This window comes from Talaromyces marneffei, chromosome 4, assembly GCF_009556855.1.
Source record: "Talaromyces marneffei chromosome 4, complete sequence".
Taxonomy (NCBI): Eukaryota; Fungi; Ascomycota; class Eurotiomycetes; order Eurotiales; family Trichocomaceae; genus Talaromyces; species Talaromyces marneffei.
In genome coordinates, this window is record NC_072351.1 from 2,734,683 (window position 1) to 2,753,201 (window position 18,519).

Sequence of the window (18,519 nt, forward strand, 5' to 3'; positions counted from 1 at the left end):
GTCCAGAAAGGTGACATGCAAGTGACAATTGGATACATATGAATCGCAGGTTGGTGGGTATACAGGAGAAAAGGGACACAAGTCTAATAGATGATGGGGAAACATTATATGCAAGATTGTCAATGAATGCAGGCAAAAGAGGTCGGTAGGCGAGATCAGTCAGTAATCTCGAGAGAAAATGCAAGTCAACAAAAAGAAAATAGGAAAGGAAAGTCAAAGATTGGGAAATCATGTTCAAATGGCAGGCATTTCAAGGAAAGGTAGTATAAGAGAAAATTGTCGCGGGTAAGGTAAATGAGAATTGCACGACTAGTATCGCAGTTTCCCGACCAGTCCAAATGTATACGCAGCTTCCGCCTCGGTTTTCATCTGTATCATAAAGATTCTAAAGGCGCCCCCAGTCACTCCGCCCTTGTGTTGTATGGTTCCTCCGGAATGGTTCTCCCATACGGAAATGGCAATACCGGTTCGAGCGACTCTCTCAAACGAGCTTTCACCAAGGCATACGTTCAGTAAGACTTCGCCTGCGGTCTTACCCTGAATGAGGATACGCTTTTCTTGTGACATTGTTACTCTCCTAAGCGACGCAGCAGGGGTTGGGATCCTAAGGCCCTCTGCTCTATGCTCATCAACAAACTCGTCAGGGTCTCTTTCGGGATTTGATGGCTCATTACTATCAATATCCTCCGCGGGTGCTTTCGTGCTACCAGCGGTTCCGGGTCGGGATGATCTGGGTGTCACAGGCATAATTGTCAATCGGGCTGCGCCCATGTCGCGCCATCGCGTTGTGCTTTCCCGCACATAGAGTCTGATCTTTGCATTCGACAGGCCAATTCCATCTGCACCCTTAATAGCCGTCGCAAGTGCTGCGAGACCAGAGCCACCCCCAGCACCAGAATAAACAGTGCTTCCATCACGACTTCCTGTGCGCGATGTAACAGTCGACCGTGCAATACTGAAAAACTTGCTTCCGGTCCCAAATCTCTTCAAAGCTGAGAATACACTGCTCATGGAGCCAACACTGCTTTCGGACATCATCCCCACAGAAGGTGCACGCTTTGTAGCTCGGTAACTATTCTTTCTTCGAGGGAAACCAAACCAGCTGGTTCCTTGGTTTGATCCAGTCGAATTGTATCGAGAGAGGGATGCAGGCTGATAAGACCCACGAGCGTTTTGCAAAGCAATGTATGTAGGGTTGTGGATGCGAGAGTAATTGATGAAGCCATAAAGAGTGTCACATTCATCGACGTTCTGTGAGCGGAACATGATGTTGTTGCTGGTCTTGATTCTAGATCTTTCCGTTGGCGGCGATCGAATGCTAATATCAATCGCGGTACCACGTCTGATTGGGACTAGCGGTGTTAGCTCTAGGGCAACTAGAGGGCGATCCTTCCGCGGTTGATCGTCTCCATGATCGGCGGCGCCATTTGAAGTTATCTTAAAGGCTTCAATAAGCCCTGGAGTTATGATCAGTTCACATTCATCAGGGTACAAGCTCTCCCACTTTCCTTGGTCTGACCAGAAGAACAATGTCGCAATAGCTTTCGAAGCTTTTGAAGGTTGAGAAGGAACGGATCGATAGGGCCCTTGGGATGCCGAGTTGGATGGCGACAAGGTGTCATTTTCTAGGGCGGAAAGGGATGCAGGTGGTTCCGGTTTACGCTGACGATGTCCTGGAAGTAGGTCATCCTCATCTTCTAGCTCCTCATCGGAAGTGTCAGAAATGTCGGAGTCGGAGTAGCCCATGTCATAATGTCGAACTGTAGATGTATCGGATTCAGCAGATGAATCAGAAGCACTCGAAGGCTCATATTCGTGCTTCAACGGGGATGATGATCTTCGCTTCTGCTTATTGGCTGATGGACTTAATACCGGAGAATTTTTGAGCGCTTGACTAGGGGTTCTATGGGGAGGCGGTGCAGGTGCGTCGTCCTCTTTGTCGGAAGCAGATCTCTGTGATGACAATGATGACTGAATATCTGGCCATGACTCTTCCTCATCTTCGCTCATATCAGCAGATAATGCACTATGGGTGCTACTTCCGCCCTTACGCAGCTTGGGGATTGTTGGCATTTTCATAGTTGGCACGGACGACACACGGACGTCATCCTGGATGTTATCTTCTGCTGATTTCTCTCGTCTGGACTTGGATTTTGCGGACGAAGGACTTGCTTCCACAGGGTTACCGGCATAGAAGCGTGCGGCAGCTTTTGGAGTTGGCTTTGGGGATTCGACATCCTGTTCTGTTTCCGGGGCAAGAGAAGGTCTTGGTGTCGTATCTGTTGGAGTGAGCTGTTCAGCATGACGAGAGCGTCTCTTTGCTTTGGTTCGTTTCAGGCCAGGCGATGCGTTTCCATCGATGGTTCTCTTCTTATCACTGAGCTCTTTGGCAGAAGGCAATGTTGTCCGAGCATCAGGAGACGCAGGTGTTTGAGGGGCGTCAATTAATGCATAGTCTGATGCTCTAGTAATATCTGAAGCCGATGAGTTACCGGAGGTTGCATCGGAAAGTGAACTCAGCATGCTGGGTCCGGAACTATTGGTGGTCGAGCTCTTTCCAGCATGACTAACGACGCTGGCTTCACCAATTGGCACGTCGACTTCGCTTTGGCTTGGCAAACGCAACTTCAACTTAGTTGGAGGTGGAAAACCAGCCTTGTTTTCATCGCCGGCATTAGGCCTTCGACTCTTTGAACGCTCGACGAACTTCTTACTTCTGGGTAGGGCTGGAGGTACTGGATCCAAGCCTAGCATGTTGACCCATTCAAAGCCAACATCCTCGTCTTCAATAGTCAAGGATAGTAACTCCTGCCATTCACCCTCGTCGGTTGTAGCTTTACCGCGGATCAAGATGACAACTTCACCTTTGAGATCACCATTTCGAGCAGAGACACAGCTTCTTTCAATTGGAGGGAATAAAAGCCAGCGGTCGGTATCGTCAATTTCGCATATTAGTAAGTCGCCTCCAGTGCCGGCATCAGCGGCGTTGTCTCTGAGCAACAACTCTGCGTGGCAATCAATCATTTGGCCACTTGAGTGTATTAGTGATAGATTGAAAAAGTCACGAGCAAGCACCCGCCGTGTCTTATCAACGATCACATCAGAGAGAACTGCCAAAGTATCCAGACTTCGTGCGCTGGTACTATCAATATATGCAGCAGATTCATCTTCTAGTCGAGCACGTTCTTCGTTTGACCGGCATCGCGCTTGTTCGACGAGTTCCCGATATGTTTCAGCCACTTGTTGGGCTTTTGGTGAATGCGCCACATAATCCATGCCTTTGAAAGTCTTTGATAAGTATTTCAACCGCACGAGGGGTCTTTTCAACAGGTATGCAACATCCACTTTCTCGCCATCCGCATCGATAACATCCCCGTTTTCGTCTCGTTCCATGCCTTGGTCTAGACTATGCGTTTCCAGTTTGTCTGACTCCTCTTCGTCTGGAGGAGCAAGATTCACAACGACATCTTGGAATCCCATACGCCAAGCTTTGAGATAATCGCGATACACCCTCTGAGCGCCTTGAGCCCATGCCAGTAGAGCCTCAGATTCATCCAGAGGAATACGTTTGTGTAGCGTCTTGAGGCGTTCTAGAGCAACACCCATATCGACAATTGGTCTGGTAAAGTTGATGTCATCTTTGGGGTCTGCTGAAGGTCTGAAGAGTCCGGCAGCAATGGCGGAGTCGGATCGCGAAAGAACGCAACTCAACAGAACGGGGATGACACCTCCGACCAGCGTCCGAAGTTCCCGCATATACTTTGTTTCATCGGCGGAAAGCTCCACCATCAAATCCGTGATCGTAGCTGTTTCCAATCGTGTTCGGCTGCTTCTGATACTCCGGGAAGACCGTACACTGCGTCTCGTAGATTTGGGATTGGACAGAATGGATATCAGATCGGAATGTTTTGTCAACCGTCGCTGAAGTCCAGTCTCGAATTTCGGAAGCGAGTTTGGATCAAAGTGATCCCGTTTCTCATCGTCTATTTCATGGATTGAGCCTGTCTCTGATCTTGACAGATTTGTTTCACTTCCAAGGACTGATCTATCAATCACGGTGCTACTCAATGTTTCCTCTGATGCGATAGTAGAAAGCTGGTGCATGCCAGTGCTTGGGAAAGGTCGTCTCAACCGCAAAGGGAGAATAATATCTCTATCAGATACCTCTGAGCCATTGTCAGACACATCATATTCCTTATTGTTGATCTTGTCTCGGGCCTGCGAAGCTTTGGTTGGCGTGGATGCAGTGTTCTCAAATGATTTAGTCAAATTTGCTACTGAGGTTTCCGATTTGCCCCTTCTCCGAGTCGATGCTGCCCGTTCTTTTTGCTTCGGTGTCAGAGATTCCCGGCCTTTATCGACACTTGAGCGACGCGGAGTATCTGATATTCCACTTGCTTTGTCATTTAGCGGTTGATCATCGGTTGCGGTAGACACTTCGCCCATCTCCTCGGTAATCCTAGACTCTGAGCCTCGCGATAAACGTCGGGTTGTCGCCGCCCTCGACCTCATTTTAAGCGGCGCGGGTATTTCCACCGGTGCATCGTCATTGTTATCTACAAACGGATCCGGCTGAGCGGATAACCATGCTGCTATTTTGTTACCTCTGTTCACAACAGGGGAGGGACGTGGAGGCGCTGGCTTTGCAAACATCTTTCTAGACTCATCAAGCACCTGAGTCAGGATTCCGCCCTTGGGCTTCCGTGCATCGCGTAATGTCTCCCGAGGTGCAGGTGCACCGCGCCGTCTTCTTCGAGACAGCTCGGAGAAATTGGCCTCGCTGCCAGCCCAATCATCGTCATCTTTGGGTGGTGGTGTAGTCCGTCTCATGCCTTCGAGCACACTTTCGGCGGGTTCTTCAACGTGTATTGAGATTTCTGAGGATTCGCGATCGTGTAACGTCTCCTTATCGGAACGCAACCCATCCTCTATGTAAATGTACTTGGTAGTCTTGATCGCGCGTTGTTTTTTCTGAAAGGCTGAGGCGCTTGTGGACGATCTCAAGTCTTCCGTGTCTGTTTTCGCACCACTTCCCAGATCCGACCCATTGTCTTTCCGATGAGCCCTTTTGCTCGGTAAGGAAGTTGAAGACGAGTTAAAACTTTCGTTTGTCTGGTAGTTTGTAATTCGATTCGGCGCCGGCGCTTTGGTTGTCTTGGAATTCCTAGACGGACTGCGCTGAGCCCGCCAGTGTTGATCGCTCACCACTCGTTTCCTCGGCGTACTCTGGCTTCGTTTTCTGATCCCACTATTATTGACAGTCGGTGCAGTATTATCCACCGTCTTGACGCGCGTTGTAACCTTGCGAGGCTCTGGCGTTTTTGCAGGCTTGTTTCGTGGAGTTGGGGTGCTGCTTTCATCGTCTGCAACGTCGGCCAAGGGATCCTCGACTGTGGCAACACCACCTCCTTTCTGCTGCCACATCCGCACCTTTTCGCGCACAGAGTTGGAGTCATGGGGCCCTAGAGCCTTGCCGATATCGAGGGAATTCTGTTTTGTCGGACTGGACCTGGCGCCATCGCGCCCAGGACCAGCATTTTGGCGCGGGGTAACAGGAGGGGGCATTTGTATCTGGATTTGAGATTGTCAGAAACATTCCTTCATGTCCGAAGGTTTAGTTTAAGCTTGGTGGTGCAGGTATCAGAGGAATGCTGGGTGTTTATTTCCTTGGACGGGAGCCAAACAGAATGACGAAATGCTGGAGCATCACAACTTACAACAACAATCAGCACTGGCGGACAGTGTCGCGCATGCTGCTTAGGAATACTGTCAAAACTTCCATATAGCGTATACTCTGCGTCTGAACAGATTCACGGAGTAAAGATGAAGGAGTCAACTGATAACTTAGTTAACTACTCGAATTGTCGATGTTGTCAGCTGCCCTGTTCCTTGATGGTGCGGATCGGGAAGGCGCACCTGGACCACTCCCTTGAGGGACCCTGCGCTGCCCCGGTAACCGATCGCCCAATCGCCACTTCCACTCGTCTGTCCTACACCCTCCTCCATCTACAGAGCAGTTACAACGTATCACACTTGCAGCTGCGATCGCACTAGCTAAAACGAAGCTTCAGGCACTTGATCAAATTGTGACTCGTCTTAACGGCCAGACCACTATTTATAACTTATAACCAGGGCGACAAGATCAGCCCCATCCCAACCTTGCTTCACCCTACCCAAGGCAATATCATACGCCATTCTGAAATCGTGTTAAGTGGAGATTGTGTCGTGGCTGGCTTATGAGTCTCAAAATATGTGGATATATTCAAACAAGACCCATGCATATCCTTGAGAAACATTGCGGTGAGTGAGCATCGCAAGCCCTCAGGCACCTCGCCATCAGCGGCCCAATCAATCACTATACTAGCTTTGGAAAGATATATTGGTCTAGACAGCTAGACATCTATCGCTAGGTGTGTTAGTATTATTGTCGCTTCTTCGCTCCAGTCTCACTGTCCAGTCTCTTCATGGCCTGAGAAATCAGGCAGATGCTATTGTAAAGGAGATCTACGGACAGCATTAGCATCTTTATCTTAACCAGCTGGAGATGATGGTTCTCACAAGCAGGCACGACGATCCAGACAAAATTCATCAGAAAATAGTACACCCAGAAATACAGCACCTCGGGCCGACTGTGCGATATCCCATTCACATAATAGTCATAGAGGCTCGTGGCATAGTACAAGGTGTCTCCATACAGATGAGCCATACAAATAATGACTCGTAGAGGGTGTTTGAGTGAGTGGTTGATGGTGGTCAAATATGCCACATAGAGACATAGAGGGCCCCAGAGGAACTATACGCAACAGCAGCATGAGTAATTGATTTGTTCTCGCAAGTATGACTCAACTCACCACTGTGATCGTCTCGATACTAACAACAAAAGAGTCCGAGACCAAATACCGAGAGTCGGATTTGGCATACTCTTTCCAGAGTTGACCGAAAATGTCCTGCGCGGGGCCCATGCGATCATGATGAGTGACAAAGTACCCTTCGAAGAAACAGTGAAGAATCCCGGCTGTGGTTAAATTAACTACAGCTCATATTTATGACAGTCAGATCTGCTCTTACACAGTGCGAACCATAGTATGGTCAACCTATCCCCATAGCTCATTGAAGGGCATCGGTATATCGCCAATCCCAGAATCACACATAATGAGAAGGCCAGTCCAATGGAAAACGTTCCCACTATATTCAAGAGACCGTTCTCATTTTCTTGGTAGTCTGGAATTTCCAGACCGAGGGGATAATAAGGGTGTGAATGCATTGTTGTGATATACCGTAGGTCGTGTATCCCCAGAGATTACTACGGTAAGGGTTTTCGAATTTAACTGACTAGGGGTTGATCGTGGCCAAGGTTTATTTAGGGTTGTCCTGTGTTAGGGTTAGGGTATCTCGATTGATAACTGAAGGTGACATCTTTCTATGTATTCCTTCCTTACATGCATGAGAGGTCACCAGATACAAATCTTGTCGTGTACAGTCTGTCTGTAAGCTTTGGGGCATTATTAGCGTGAGCAAGAACCATGTCATTCTCCAGTTGAACTGTATAACGTTGCTTCCCTACCTAGGCAGTCCCATCAGCATCACATCGCATAACCTTAAAAGATGCCGACTGTGTTCCTTAACAGACGTATGTAGTCTGTAGTACAGTAGACAAGTGTTGATGAAGAAGTTGATGTCGATGTTGAAATTGGTACAGACCAGTCCCCACATCGACCAGAAAAGGCTTGGTGGCTCGGCAGCTCCATCTCTCCTCAATCGCATCATCCGACATGACGACGACCCATCACTCCACACCTACTCATCCATCCATTCCATGGAGCCTGTACCTGTCCAGCTGCATAAGCCATGGCTTCGAAACCAGGTCGTAGGACCTCTCTGAGGCTTGATTTGTCTCATGGCGCTCCTCTAGAGTCGCCACCAGGCATTGCTGCGTTGTTTTTGATCCGCTTCGATATCAAGAAAGGGTGCGTGCGCTGCCATACATGCTTCACTTTATGAATCCCCAATACTAATTCCTAGTGCTTGAGCCTTAGATATGTTATTTCATGGCAAGAGTCGATACCGGGTAGTAAGTTGGCTTCTGTCGCCAATCCTTGGTTTGGAGTGTTAATCATGCGATCGTCCAGTCGACCTCGAAGGCGCCGTCGAATACAAGTCACTCCCATCGGGGCTACACAACGTTTCGGAGGATCTCATGTGAGCGCAATACAATTGGGAATTTATTCACGGATCATATTTCTAATTGTCTGAAGATATTTCGTCCACGATGAATACGCTGGAATATGCGCCTTCGTAAATCAGCCTGCTGCCGAAGCCGAGCGCAATGCTCTGATGCTAGCTGTAGGTGTCTTGGTTCCTCTGAGCTTTGGAAGACTCGGGAAGAGCTGGAGACATGCGGCGGGACTGAAGAAGCTTGCAAAGTAAGGCATGCGATCGACTTCCATAATTTCTTTCTAATGAGTTTCATCAGGCAATGCGCGAACAATATATCCGATACCCAAGCCCTAGAAGAATATTGGGACAAGTACCACGTTCGCGATAACGAGCTGAGACTAGAAGACACACCACCGGACTCTCCTGCCGTGCTTCGCACATCGTTGAAAGCAGATCATCCTCTACGGTCGAGGAGTTCCCTCAGCGATGCAGCGGGTTTAGAAACAACCAAACCATTCCTAGCACCTTATCACCCTGCCTTATCACTTCCGGACTTTCTCGAAAATTTTGGCCCTCTGATATTCCCTCTATATCGAGCTTCTCTCCTACGAAAAAGAATACTGATTGTGACCGAAGCTCCGGTTCAAATATCCTGTGACTATGGTATGTCTATGAACCGATATCTAAAGCTCTCACTAATTGATCCCAGTCTATGCGCTTGCACTGCTATCATCTCTTCCCCAATCACTCTCTGCCTTCTTTGATCAGGATGGCACACCACCTCTCCGCCCGCGACCAATCTTCAACGTGGGCATCCACGACATTCCCTTTCTCTCGACGAACTCCGATACATCTTCAAGCTGGATTGCCTGCACAACAGACAACGTCTTAGCAACAAAGACCGACCTTTTCGACATATTAGTTACTATGCCAACGATCTACTCACCACATAATCCACAAAAGACCTTCCCCAAAATCGAAATTGTTCACCGCGTCGACGCACAGCCAAAAGCCACCAAACTCGTCACCCTAAAGGCAACACAACGCGACGGTCGTCGCTTCGTCTTACTTCGCGATGGACTCCGTCGCTTATCCAGCGCCGAGACAGAACAAGACCAGAAACCGAACGATAACATAGACGACGCCGCATCAACCTTTTCATCCTCCTCAATCATTGAACCCTTATCCTGGCCACGATTAGCATACACATCCTTCTTATGGTGGGCTTCCGCAGGCGAAAAGCGCGCCGGGTTATCCGAAGATGAAGAAGAGCAAGACGAACAGGATACAAGTTTATTACCAAATACACATCAAGGCGGCCTTGCCCATCCGGGACTTCAGTCGTATGAAATCGATCAGCCGAGAGAGATAGCGCTTATAGCTTACTTCCGCCGCTTGACGACGCTTATATTCACAACCCTCGCCGACGCTGTTGCTCGTCAAGACGCAATCGATGCAACAGACGAATTTACCGCAACAGGCGAATACCACGACGACCCCGATGGCGACGCTGAATCATTCTCCGCCGACCGTGACACCAATCCCCTCCTCCCCGCTACCACCGACATCCACGGCAAAGAAGAAGATCTACCACACGTCTCAATCACATCATCCGACATTTCCGAAATGGGCCTCGACATGTGGAGTGCCACAGATCGTGTATTCATTGAAGAATTATTGCAGATATGGTGGGGACGCAGAGCGGATATAAATGGGACGAGGATTAGGTGTTGTGGTATACCGATATTGTAAACTTATCGTCTATGATGACACATTTTTGTGTACTTGTATATGAAACTAAATAGTTTTGAAGCACGAATATATATATATATATGTCTTGATATATCTCTGTAGAGACTAAAGAGGGACTCAATGTACATGCATACATTCAAACGATATAACTCCATGATTCAATCAACGCCGTGATGCCAAGTGATGAGGGCTTCAATCCAAACGAAAAAGGTATTGTGTAGATGTATGTACAGTAAGCGTAGCGCGACCGAGAGCTTAGTCCATATAAGAAGGGCAGAGAATACAGAGAATGACCGGAACGAGCAGATATCACTGAGTAGCAGAGGGAATGAGTTGGACACAATGCCGAAAGAGGAGAATCGCTAAGCCCAAAACGCCGAATCGTGACACGTATATGAAAGAGTCAAATGAGTGTGGCCGTGCATCGTCACAGAGCAGTATATAGGCATAGAATACTAGTATCGTCGCGACACAGGCGCTGATCTCCGTTCTTTGAGGTCCGCCTCGCTCCTTGTATCTGAGTGCTTGACACCGGGAATACGTTGTGCGGATCCTCCTTTCATTCCACTGGAACTGCCACCACGAGTTGTAGCCTCATTGGCGCTGACTGATCGTTGTGTGCCATTTTGGGTTCGGCCTCTACGTGCTCGGATCTGGGCTAATGCTTCTTCTCGAGTTAGGGGTGTTCCTGGTATGATGTCCATTGGATTGCGGGCGTGTCGCGATTCAAATTGAATTGGGACTGTTTTTGCGATGGTTTCTTCTTTGATAACGGTGATTTGGTCGATTGGTGTGGTGAGTTGTCTTTCGGATGATCGGTGTGGTGGTAAGATAGGATTGCGGGTGACCGAAGTGACGATTTCCGCGGGAGGTTCAGTATAGCGAAGGGTTTCTAAGGGTTGGTCGTAGGCAATCGGTTCCTCCTGCTCTTCAACAGCGATTTCGTAAGGCTGGTGTGACACGACCTCTTCTGTCTGCATCTGCATCTGCATCTCCATCAATCTTACAGCAGGGCTTCCATGCGGAACTTCGACGTCATCCTCAACATCGTCGTCGTCATCGTCATCATCATCAGCGTTCGGGAGAACGAGGGGCCCCTCACTAGGTCGGTCATACATGTAAGCGTGTGGTGACGAGACCTGGACAAACGTGCCTGTTTCTTCATCGAATGAAACCGATGACTGCCTTGCTGGACGAGCAGCCTTTTTTGGTTCCGTCGCCTCTTGATAATGTGGTGTAGGTGGTGTCATGGCAGACACTGGGCTCACAAGTGGCGAGTGTGCTGATGTGGCAGGTGTTGACTCGCGGGCATTTTGTTCTGGCTCTTCTTCCTCTTCAACAAGCTCTTCAACGTGCTCTTCAACGTGATCTTCAATGTGTTCTTCAACGTCGTCTTCAATGTGTTCCTCAATATGTTCTTCAATATGTAGATCCTCCTCTCGCATGGCCTCGTCCCATTCTTTGTCATGGACGTACTTCTGTCCCAGACTTTCGGCGATCCGGCATGAGCAACGTTTGAATTGACACTCCAACTTCATGAAGAGAACCATATCCTCGGCCTTTCTTCTTCTTCGTTGCTCAGATTTGATTTCTGTATGCAAATCGGCGATGAGATCTCCTTGAGCTTCCAAGGTTTCCGGTTGTAGGTTTTCTTTGTTCGAGGCCCGTCGTGATAATCTCATTTTCTTCGTAGGCGTTTCTTCACTGTGTGCGTCTTGTTCTGGTCCTTGCGCGGTTTGGAGAAGTTCCAATGCATCTACGCTTCGTTTTGGCCTTCTCGATGTAGGTGTCGTGCATGTTGCCTGATCGGTATAAGCTGGTTTATTCACGCTCTGTTCCAGTTCATTGACTTGAGATTCCAGAATGCTTTGTTGATTGTTTGACTCCGTAGCGCGCAGTTGGTCCTTCAAAGATTGAACCTCCTCTGACATTCCAGCCAATGCATATGCGCGCTCGAATGCCTCTTGTTTGGCCCTTTCCTTGGACTCCCGCTCCGCTCGTAGTTCGTCCCTTATATTTTTGATTTCCCCTTTTGACAATTTCAATTCCTCCTGTGCTTTAACAAGCATTGATCCAGCGCGGAATGCTTCCTTGCGTGCTTTTCGGACTTCTTTCTCAAAAACGGTTCGTTCATGTGCTTGGCGTTCTCTGGTTGTTTGTAGCTCTTCTAGTAACGATTCGAGCCTCTCGCTGATTCGTCTTTCTCGGGCTTGTGCTTCGGAAAGCATAGCATTGGCGTTGGCAAGAGCCGATTCTGCCTCCTCCCGTCCCAAGATCGCCCTTTGGAGAGCAGCTGAACTTGATGACATAGTGGAGGAGACATGTTGTGGAGTGGCTGCCGGGCTACCGGCTCGCGACAGGTTGTTCAAAAAAGCGATTTTTTCTCGCACGTCTGACGATTTCTGACCGAGGTCGGACGGGACAGAGAAGGAGGCTGCTAGTTTTTGTTGATTGGTTCGTTCAGGAGATACGGGAAAGAGAGGATTTTTTGAGGGAGAAAGAGGTGTTCTTGTCGGAGAGAGTTGATGTTTGGATGGTGACTCCATTGTAGTTGGTTCGCGTGCGTGGACGATCGAGTTGCAGGTGATGTTCAAGGTAGACGCATGATAGAGCAATTGATACTAATGACAGTCATCCAGATGATGTAGTCGATAAGCCTCGGTGTCGTTGATGTTGGCGAATGCGACGTTGTGCCAGTGAGACTGAAACAGTTAGAGGTGAAGTAACTAAACCCTGTCGCTCTTGGGTGGAGCCCGGCGCTTCGATGATGTTTGTTGAATACCACCCAATTCGGACTAGCTCAAAGCTACATGTTGCTCTGAGCAACCACCCCCGCCATCGCCCGAAAAGGGTATAGTGTCCTATCTCGATAAAATTATGACATCTTCACTCCCACCATCCAGACGAAATACATTCGACACTTGAGATTTCTCTCCTTACAGTGTGGACTATTTTGTTGAGCTGAGTGGTCATCAAAATGCATGAGATAATCACCTTACAGCTAGGTCAACGGAGCAACTACATTGCAACCCATTTCTGGAACGTGCAGGTCATTAAAATATATCTCTCTTTGCCCTGAATCGTGTTATCTGACTTGTTGTAGGAGTCATATTTCACCTATGGAGAAAATGAAGAGCCATTAGTAGACCATGATGTACATTTTCGCCCTGGACTGGGAGCAGATGGGACAGAAACTTTTACGCCACGAACAATAATATATGACCTAAAGGGGGGGTTCGGAACTCTTCGTAAATACAACGCGTTATATGAAGCGGAGGATCCGTCTGGTCATCCTGAAGGGCAATGGTATGTTTGCTGTATGAGAAGACCAGCAATTCTCGGTAGCTGAGTGTATTCAATAGGCAAGGTAACGAGGTAGTGCAGAAACAACCTCCGATCCCATTAAACGAATACCAGAAAAGCTTGGAAGCCGGACTTCCGACGCCATCATTGACCTCTTCGTCCGTGCGATATTGGTCTGACTTTAATAGAGTTTATTACCACCCTCGCTCTATAGTCCAACTCAATGAATATGAGCTCAACTCATCGTTGATGCCATTTGAAGACTGGACTGTTGGAGAAGACCTGTTCCGGGATATAGATAAGGAGCACGACCTGCTGGATCGTGATATTCGTCCATTTGCAGAAGAATGTGACCACCTTCGCGCTTTTCAACATTTCACGGGGTCTGATGACGCTTGGGGAGGGTTTGGATCTAGATATGTCGACGCCCTAAGAGATGAGTACGGCAAGACCGGGATCTGGGTGTGGGGAGTAGAAGATGGCACAAGGTTGCCAAGGGTAAGATCATCTTTTGTGTGATCATGAGATGAATATTCAAGGCTTATGTTCTGTACAGCATAAAAAGATGTCAAAAATGATCAACACCTCTAGGACAATTAACTCCATTGCCCCCTTGGCAACGTTATACTGCCCCATTGTCGACGTTCCCCAACATCTGCCCAAATACCTCAATATCGACCTACAGTCTGATTGGTATAAATCTGCCCTCGTTGTCTCGGCCATTGAAACCGCGACTCTTCCTTCTCGGCTTCGAACTCATCGAGATTTCGAGACGTCGTTATTGGGACACCGCGGAGGATCGCAGACTATTTTCGAGTTGCAATCGTCAATCATTTCTCCCGATGTTGGTGAGAAAAGACCTCCCTGGGCGACCAAGAAATACATAACACAAAAGTCAGACGACGAAGCGAAGCTAGACTTTGATATCAACTTCACTATCCCCCAGCCAATGGCTGATAATACCGCTGTTTTCACTCAGGTTCAAGTTTTCCGAGGAGAAGAACAGCAGGCGGTTGAAATTGAACCACCGGGCGGCGATGATGTTGTTCTGAAACGAAAACTCCGCCTCTATGCGTCAAAACCTGCTGTTGAAAGGTAAGAATTTCCTATGGTCTGATACTATCACACATTGCTGACCGATAACCAGGTTCTCATCGACTCTACGATTCCCTCTCCCTGATAGCTATCCCCGGAACATGTTCGTGGGTTCCGACGAGAAAGTAGGAGTAGATATTACATCTGGCTTGTCAACTACATCAAGGATTGCCGATAAATTGAAGGACTTGCAGACCATTGCAAGTAGAGGAGTGGGAGTGGACGAACGAGAGAATTTGACGAATGGACTGGGAGAACTTCGGGAACTGTATGAAAAGGACTGGATAAGCGAGTCGGACTCAGGCGATGATTGATAGAATCAGGCTATGAATGAAGTATATAATTGAAATTTTCTCAAAAAGATAATTTAACTGATGTACGACTGGAGCAATGTGTGGCAGGTGGTGGCAGCAGTCCGCGCTTTGACAACACCTTGCTGTAGATTTCTATATAGTATAGAACTGTTGGGTCTCTTCATGCAGAGTTCTCATGATACTCATAGCATTATTTGGTGAACACACAAGTGCCACAGGACGCAATCTGGAGCATGTATTCAATCAATTAACAGGCCTGGGATCGATAGTACTCCATAACACCATAACATCGGCATTCAAGGGGGCCTCTGAACGGCCACCTTGCCGCCAACTTGCAATAGGACTCCCGATAAATAATCGGTAGCTATTGGTTTGGACACCCCAATGAGGTGGTTGCTAATGCTGGACAATGGAGACGATTTAAGCTCATCGCGATTGTCGCTGCTGATGCCGCTATCCCCAATCTGGACCGCAGTGGGGAAGCTCGGCTGGAGCTGATGCAAAGTGGCCTCAGACTGTCTCGAACGACAAACTGTCCAGATCGAAAAAGGCCAGCTTTCGAGTCATCACCTCTCCACCAGGCCTGAACTGGACACCTGGCCCCGAGACAACTTTTTTCCTTCCTTTATCTGAATTGCAAATTTATTGTTTATCAATTACTGTTCCTGATACATTTGTTTCTCTTTTTGTATGTTTGGACCTATTTCAGCACTTTCGAGCTGGAGATCCGAACCTGAATCTACTTCCTCACGATTCTGCAATTGCGCCACGAGAAACGAACCGAACCTTCTGCGGTAGTAGTTTCAGCTCAGGCAGCCCTTGGAGGGCTAGTCTTCTTTTCATATCGGTATTCTTTCTAGTTGAGCATTGCTACGACCTACACGCCATGAGTAACACATTTCGAAGGAATATGCCCATCTCGGCATATTCCCCTTTCCTCACTTTAATTCTCTTGCCCTCTCTTTTATTCCTACTCTGCCTACCTGCGCCTGCCTCGGCTGCCGGCTCAGCTGTCCTTGGAATCGATCTTGGAACAGAGTATCTAAAGGCCGCTCTCGTGAAACCCGGTATACCTCTTGAGATTGTCTTAACCAAGGACTCGAAACGCAAAGAATATGCGGCGGTCACCTTTAAGCCCTCCCGAGACGGAAATGCGGCTTTCCCCGAACGGTTTTACGGCAGTGACGCCCTCGCCCTGGCTGCTCGATATCCCGATGACGTCTACTCGAACCTGAAGACACTGCTTGGTTTACCATTCTCGGAAGATAGTGATGCTGTCAAGTTATATAGCGGAAGATATCCTGCCTTGAAAATTGAGGCCGCTGAGGGAGATAGGGATACTGTTGCGCTGCGTAGCCAGAGATTGGGCACTGCTGAAGGCAAGGACGCATTCTTGGTAGAAGAAATTCTTTCCATGCAGCTCAAGCAGATCAAGACAAATGCCGAAACTCTAGCTGGAAAGGGCACTACTATCCAGGATGCTGTCATCACATTCCCGGCTTACTATACCGCCGAAGAGAGAAGAAGCGTTGAACTGGCTGCTGAGTTAGCAGGTCTGCACGTGGAAGCTTTGATTAGCGACGGTCTTGCTGTTGGATTAAATTATGCCACCAGTCGAACCTTCCCTAGTGTCTCCGATGGCGAACAACCAGAATACCATTTGGTGTATGACATGGGCGCAGGATCTACCACAGCTACCGTTCTACGATTCCAGAGCCGAACCGTGAAGGATGTCGGTCGTTTCAACAAGACTGTTCAGGAAGTTCATGTCTTGGGAGCTGGATGGGACCGGACATTGGGAGGAGACGCCCTGAACGAGCTGATCGTGGATGACATGGTCAACAAATTGGTTGCGAGCAAGAAGCTCAAAGCTGGAACAACAGTCGCGGATGTGAAAGTTCATGGGAAGACTATGGCCAAACTCTGGAAGGACTCTGAGCGTATGCGGCAAATTTTGAGCGCAAACACTGAAACTAGCTCCACATTTGAAGGCCTCTACGAAGAAGACGTAATTTTCAAATACAAAATTACCCGATCAGAGTTTGAGAAACTGGTCAAGGATCAGGCTCTTAGAGTTGGAAAACCAATTGAAGATGCTCTGAAAGCAGCAGGTCTGAAACTTAGTGATTTGGAGTCTGTCATTCTCCACGGAGGTGCTATCAGGACTCCATTCGTTCAAAAACAGCTAGAAAAGCAATGTGGAAGCGGTAAGCTCAGAACAAATGTGAATGCCGATGAGGCCGCAGTTTTTGGTGCAGCTTTCAAAGGAGCAGCATTGAGTCCTAGCTTCAGAGTCAAAGATATTCGTGCAGTGGACTCTGCTAGCTACGCTGTTAGTATCAAATGGACGTCAGATGAGAAAGAACGACAACAAAAGCTTTTTACCCCAACTTCCCAGGTTGGTGTTGAGAAACAGGTCACCGTGAAGAACCAAGATGATTTTGAGCTCAGCTTCTACCAACAGATCCCGGCTGGCGAGGACGTGATTGAAACTCCGGTGCTCAACGTCGCCACACAAAACTTGACGGCATCTGTTAGCAAGCTTACTGAGAAGTTCGCTTGTGCGCCTGTCAACATCACTACAAAACTCAATGTCCGTCTCAGTCCTATTGACGGCCTTCCAGAGGTTACCGGCGCATTTGTCAGTTGCGAAGTCGACACCAAGAAGGGAAGCGTAGTTGATGAGGTCAAAGGCTTCTTTGGTCTAGGGAAGAAAGACGACCAAAAGCCCTTGAATACAGAGACTGACGATGAGCCAACCGAGTCTGTTACTCTTGAAGACGAGGCTCCAACTTCCTCGGCACCTGAATCGTCGACCACCATCACCGCTACAGCCTCGGCTAAAGAGACACCAAAGACAGAAGCAGGACCTAGAATCGAAAGTATCGCTGTCGGTTTGAAATCTTCGTCTCTTGGGCGTCCGCCTCTGTCAACAACGGAACTCAATCGAATCAAGGACCGTCTTGCTGCGTTCGATGCATCTGACCGAGAACGCGTTCTAAGAGAAGAGGCACTCAATGAGCTCGAGGCATTCATCTACAAGGGCCGTGATTTGTCTGATGATTCGGAATTCCTCAAAGCTATCAAAGAAGACCAGCTTGCTGTTCTTAACGAACGTCTTGAGGCAGCAAGTGAATGGCTCTACGGTGATGGCGCAGATGCAAGCACAAAGAATTTCAGGGAGAAATTGGCATCATTGACTGAAATTGTCAACCCAGCATTGAAACGAAAGAAGGAAAACTCTGAGCGTGGTGTCAAGGTACAGCTTCTACAGGAGATGCTCCACGGAGCAAAGTCCATTCAGAGCATTGTAGATATGCAAATTCAGAACGACGAGCAGATGTTCTCTTCTTCTCAGGTGGCTGAAAGCGAGTCCTCAACATCTCAGTCTTCGACTACGTCTAGCCCTACCACTACTGCTTCTGCGTCTGATGATCTCGACGAAGATCCTTACTCGTCCTCAAGTAGCTCATCTACGAAGACATCAGCAACCGCCATACCCACCGCACCTACTTACTCCATCTACACCCCACAAGATGCCTCATCCTTGAAATCTACTCTCGACTCAGTGAGTGCCTGGCTAGACGCTCAACTTGAGATCCAGAAAACTCTCACCGAATCTGACGATCCAGCCATCACTGTGGCGGAAATCGACTCTCGACGCAAAGAACTCGAGCGCGTGTTGCAACGTATATACACGAAAATGGGAGCCAAGACTGGTGGCGGCGACTCCTCCTCCAAGAAGAGCGAAGGAAAGAAGAAGGACAGTAGCAAGACAAAGCCGAAGTCAAAAACCGAGAAGACATCTACAAAAGCGAAACCATCCGCCAAGGATGAGTTGTAATGCTAGTCTCCTTTTCTGTTTTTTATTTCTTCTGGTCTTGTTGACATGTACGTG

General features: G+C 48.3%; 5 protein-coding genes across 5 annotated transcripts; 3 read left to right on the forward strand and 2 right to left on the reverse strand.

Moving 5' to 3' along the window:
• Positions 1 to 309: 309 nt before the first annotated feature.
• EYB26_006027 (uncharacterized protein) lies at positions 310 to 7,264 on the reverse strand (the record flags this gene model as incomplete). Its single annotated transcript, XM_054265304.1, has 6 exons — positions 310 to 5,571; positions 5,718 to 5,800; positions 6,451 to 6,504; positions 6,559 to 6,793; positions 6,852 to 7,015; positions 7,069 to 7,264. 6 exons carry the CDS (start codon positions 7,262 to 7,264, stop codon positions 310 to 312), a joined length of 5,994 nt encoding a protein of 1,997 aa, XP_054121279.1.
• A 584-nt stretch (positions 7,265 to 7,848) lies between these two features.
• Positions 7,849 to 9,909, forward strand: EYB26_006028 (uncharacterized protein; the record flags this gene model as incomplete). Its single annotated transcript, XM_054265305.1, has 6 exons — positions 7,849 to 7,967; positions 8,037 to 8,071; positions 8,130 to 8,199; positions 8,256 to 8,423; positions 8,474 to 8,820; positions 8,867 to 9,909. 6 exons carry the CDS (start codon positions 7,849 to 7,851, stop codon positions 9,907 to 9,909), a joined length of 1,782 nt encoding a protein of 593 aa, XP_054121280.1.
• Positions 9,910 to 10,364: 455 nt separating this feature from the next.
• EYB26_006029 (uncharacterized protein) lies at positions 10,365 to 12,455 on the reverse strand (the record flags this gene model as incomplete). The annotated part of the gene is made up of 1 exon (XM_054265306.1): positions 10,365 to 12,455. The coding sequence occupies one exon, from the start codon at positions 12,453 to 12,455 to the stop codon at positions 10,365 to 10,367; it is 2,091 nt and encodes a 696-aa protein (XP_054121281.1).
• A 431-nt stretch (positions 12,456 to 12,886) lies between these two features.
• Positions 12,887 to 14,621, forward strand: EYB26_006030 (uncharacterized protein; the record flags this gene model as incomplete). The annotated part of the gene is made up of 5 exons (XM_054265307.1): positions 12,887 to 12,958; positions 13,013 to 13,215; positions 13,272 to 13,710; positions 13,769 to 14,307; positions 14,360 to 14,621. 5 exons carry the CDS (start codon positions 12,887 to 12,889, stop codon positions 14,619 to 14,621), a joined length of 1,515 nt encoding a protein of 504 aa, XP_054121282.1.
• Positions 14,622 to 15,507: 886 nt separating this feature from the next.
• On the forward strand, positions 15,508 to 18,465 carry EYB26_006031 (uncharacterized protein; the record flags this gene model as incomplete). Its single annotated transcript, XM_054265308.1, has 1 exon — positions 15,508 to 18,465. One exon carries the CDS (start codon positions 15,508 to 15,510, stop codon positions 18,463 to 18,465), a length of 2,958 nt encoding a protein of 985 aa, XP_054121283.1.
• Between the last annotated feature and the right edge of the window lie 54 nt (positions 18,466 to 18,519).